Source organism: Nuphar pumila, chromosome 7 (assembly GCF_984573655.1).
Source record: "Nuphar pumila chromosome 7, dmNupPumi1.hap1.1, whole genome shotgun sequence".
Classification (NCBI taxonomy): domain Eukaryota; kingdom Viridiplantae; phylum Streptophyta; class Magnoliopsida; order Nymphaeales; family Nymphaeaceae; genus Nuphar; species Nuphar pumila.
In genome coordinates this window covers 1244186-1248282 of record NC_143255.1, presented here as the reverse complement: position 1 = coordinate 1248282, position 4097 = coordinate 1244186, and the positions used below count along the sequence as shown (strand labels likewise).

General features: G+C 41.6%; 1 protein-coding gene across 1 annotated transcript; it reads left to right on the top strand.

Annotated features, from left to right (window-relative positions):
- Nucleotides 1–2901: 2901 nt before the first annotated feature.
- On the top strand, nucleotides 2902–3762 carry LOC149830790 (antimicrobial ginkbilobin-2-like protein). Its single transcript, XM_090011825.1, has one exon. It carries the CDS (start codon nucleotides 2902–2904, stop codon nucleotides 3760–3762), a length of 861 nt encoding a protein of 286 aa, XP_089867951.1.
- The last annotated feature ends 335 nt before the right edge of the window (nucleotides 3763–4097 follow it).

The window sequence follows — 4097 nt, the reverse complement described above, 5'->3', positions numbered from 1 at the left end:
TCTAACCTTAGTCAGACATGTTCTTTCAACTATTCCAGATTTTTTCATGTCTATGTTTGTTATGCCTGTTAGAGTAGAGAAGCAGCTGACGTGCTTGCTGGCATGTTTTCTATGGTCTGGGTGTCAATTCAAGGGTAAGCATCACTTGATTGGTTGGCGTTCGGTGGTCTTACCTCAACGTATGGCTGGTTTAGGCATTCCTGCGCCCAGACTACAGAGCATTGTTCTTGTTGCCAAGCAATGTTGGTTGGCCCACCAACCAGATAACCCTTGTGCTTATTTGCTTCTTGCTAAATATGGGACTCCTACTCTCATCCCGGTTCATCTGGGAACCCAGGGTTTGGTGCTCTCGCACTTGTGTAAATCGTGGTTGAGGTCTTTAGCCTGCTTTAGAGATCATTTTGAGGACTCTAAAAAATTTGGTCATTGTAGTGGGCACTGGCGTCAAGCAGGGAGTTTCTCACCTCAAAAGTCTATAGATCGTTGCTCCCCCTGGGGGCTGATTGGTTGCTCGAGAATGTGCTTTGGGCGAAGGGTCCTTCTCCCTGTTCTCGAGTCTTGGCTTGGTTAATTTTGCACGATAGGATCCAGACCCACAATAATTTAAAGAAGTGGGGCATTCAGCTCTCGAGTTGGTGCGTGCTTTGTCAAGCTGCAGAAGAATCTACGTTTCACTTGTTTTGGTCTTGCCCAATATTTGTGGAACTCTTTAACAGGACTTGGAGGCATCTGAAAGTGTTTGTTAAGGAGGAGTCCTTTGCGCTTGATTTGATCTTAGGCCCGGTTTGTATTAGGCGTAACATGAGGTGGAGGTTCATCTGGCGGACGTGGTTGCTTACTTCTTGGTGGTTTGTTTGGATGGCGCGAAACAATGCTCATTTTCGTCAAATTCCAGTTAACATTCAAAACCTGGTGCATAAAATCTTGGTAGATGTTTATGCGATCTTGCGTATGCATCTTAGTGATCTTCCGCTCCCTCCTGCTGACGCTACCTCTCTTTTGCCGCAATCTGGGCAAGAGGCTTCTGCGTGAGCCCGTTTTATCTGTCCGATGTTCTTTTTCTCTTTTGCTTTCTTTATTTGTTTTGGGTTTTGCTCTTGTTCAGTTCATGGGTTCAACTTTTTGTTGATCTTCATGAGTGGTAATGTTGAATTTCTTCAGGCTCTGTGTGTGTGTGACATAGGTCTAGGTGTTTTTTTATTTCTGAAAAGAAAAAGTCTGAAACTCTGAATTGAAAATTTTGAAAAGATGGTATTTATCTTCTAAAATGATATATGAACAAAAGATAGGCGCTTAAGTAAACATTTTTCTTTGACAAATATGAAAACACATTTATGGGCACCCTGCTACTCGTATTATTCTTTTGAAAGCAGGCATTATTTGTATTATTCAAAATTTTCATTTCAATCTCCAATGAGAGAGCTTATTGTCAGCCTAGTTCAGGTGTTACTTGTATTATTTTTATTGAGTATTAATCAAAAAAGAGGAAATGTATTCAAATGAAATATTTCGCTATACCTATAGAAGCCATCGCCCGATATTAGGAGCTGCATATATATATATATATATATATATATATATGTATATATATAAAGAGAGAGAGAGAGAGAGAGAAGCCAGTTTTGCCATTCATTTAACTTGTATATGTTAAAGAAGTAAATGACGCAAAGTCCCTTTAATAAAACGAAAAGAAATCTGGGAGAAGCAAATGACATCAAGTTAGTTTTTTTTAAATGGTAAGAAATCTTCAACATGTATTTGCTTTCATTGTTGCACATCAACAATTTTCTTCTTAGAAATAGTCAATCATATTAAATTAAGTGAACAACAACAAATCCATGTGACACTTCCACAAGAAAAAAAAAAAGTATTTCACAAGAAATTTTTGTTTTTTTTTCAAAAAGAAAAAAAAGTTAAATGGTTGATAACCATTTCGATGAACTCATAATTGTTTTTAACTTAATTTAGTGAAAGGTTGGTAGCTGTTTAGATAGACGGTCCACGCCATCTGCGCATAAATAAGGCACAATCTCTGCAAACTCAGGTTGAGTAAAATTGGATTCAGGTGTTTCTCCACCTTAACAGGTGACTACCAGGAACCCTTTTAAGAGGAAACTCCCTATTTTGGTTTTGGCTGTCCAACCCTTTTACCTCCCACTTCCAAATAGATTAGATTTGGTTGGCCGTCTGATATTAGTCTTAGAATCAGGTCGTGATATTAGGTGCGAACATATCGCATCAATATCTTCAGTAAGTCCGAAATTTGAACTGGATTCAACACAATAGCTTATACTTTTACATATAAGAGCCCTGTTGCCAATCTTTTTATTTTCACCAGATCCGGTACTTAACATTTACAATTCAGATTTGTACTCAATTCTGTGATTCATCAGACTTTGTTCAACCAGTGCACTGCTTAAAATGTAAGTACTGATTTGTTGCAAATTCAAACATGATCCAACTGCGCGTTAGTGCACTGAGGCACAAATTAGCGTGCTGGATATGAGGTGAAAAATGGTAGAAGAAAATATATTGGTCAACAAGCCCACATTTAATTTGAACCTGGATCTGATCTAAAGTCAGTGGTGATAGAATCAAATCCAGATCCAAATATTAATGTGATGATACAGATCAGTTCAAAGAATGCAAAACAAAGGGGCTAATGTCGTGTGTAAAAGGTACGAACGCAACGAATTTAATGATTTATCAATCTGATTAACTCCTAAAATGCATGTCTGAATTTGATCTTGGATTTTATTTTAAGATCCATGTCCAAAATTTAAAATAAAGCAGAACAGGACGTCCGACTAAACAATATTAGGTTTGTCAACCAGAACACTCACGCCAACAGAGTACTGACGCAGCACACCTTTTCTTTATATTTTGATCGAATATAAAGCCATGCTCTCCTCCACAGAAAATGCCCGCCTGCCCAGAGATTACCTTCTTCCAGAAAAACACAGAGAGATGCTTGGTCCTGCGATGGTGTTGAGGCTCATATTTGCGATCCTCCTCTCTTCGGTCGATGCAGATATCACCAATGACTACATCCACAGCCGCTGCAACACTGCCAATTACTCCACAGGAAGCACGTTCGAGCTGAACCTGCGGAGGGTCTTAGCCACTTTGACCTCCGAGGCCCCTGCCTCTGGTTTCTCCAACACCAGTGCGGGCCAAGATCCCTACCGAGTCTACGGCCTTGCTCAGTGCAGAGGCGACATGCTTGTAGAGATGTGCCGGAGATGCGTCGACAATTCGACAATCCAAGTCGTCAAATACTGCCCAAATGCGGTGAATGCCATCATTTGGTATGAACATTGCCAGTTGCGCTATTCTAACACCAACTTCTTTGGTGTCCTCAACGACAAAGATTCGGGTTCCTGGTACTGGACTTACCATAATGTTACGGACCCTACGCTGTTCAACCAGAAGTTGGGCAGTCTGCTAGACGATCTTACTTCTAGAGCAACATCAGGACCTTCCAGTCTTGAGTTCGCGATCGGGGAGGTCGTGTACACGGATATACAGAAGATATACGGATTGGTGCAGTGCACGAGGGACACGAGCCTCGGTGACTGCAAGTTCTGTTTGAGCAACGCTAGGTCTTATATTCCGAGGTGGTGCCACATGAAAGATGGTTGTGAGCTTGTGTGGGGAAGCTGCCGTCTGAGGTTCGACACGCAGCCCTTCTATTTCGCCGCGCCACCTTCAACCGCAGCTCCTCCAAATTCAACTCCTCCATCCCCTCTGATTCCAGGCTAGTCTCTCTCTCTCTCTCTCTCTCTCTCTCTCTCTCTCTCTCTCTCTCTCTCATATTAAGAATCTGTACATGCAGACTCAGGCCGAAAGCACGTCATCATTATAGTTTTCATCCCTGTCTTGGCTGTGGTTCTTATCTGCGCAACTTGCGCCTTGTTGTATTGGAAGAGGGAGTTTCGCTCTTTTTGGAGAGATTGCTGCCATCGGAACAGGGAATGGGAGGACCCATCACTAGTAGAACAGCAAGGTCGGTATAAATTATATTGGAATCGGCTTAGGTCTCATACTTGCATGGTGTTGATTCTATGGCAGAGGTCTTAGCTCCATCCCACTAGCTG

Coding starts and splice junctions, on each gene's coding strand:
- LOC149830790 (XM_090011825.1), top strand. CDS start 2,902: ATGCTCTCCTCCACAGAAAATGCCCGCCTGCCCAGAGATTACCTTCTT.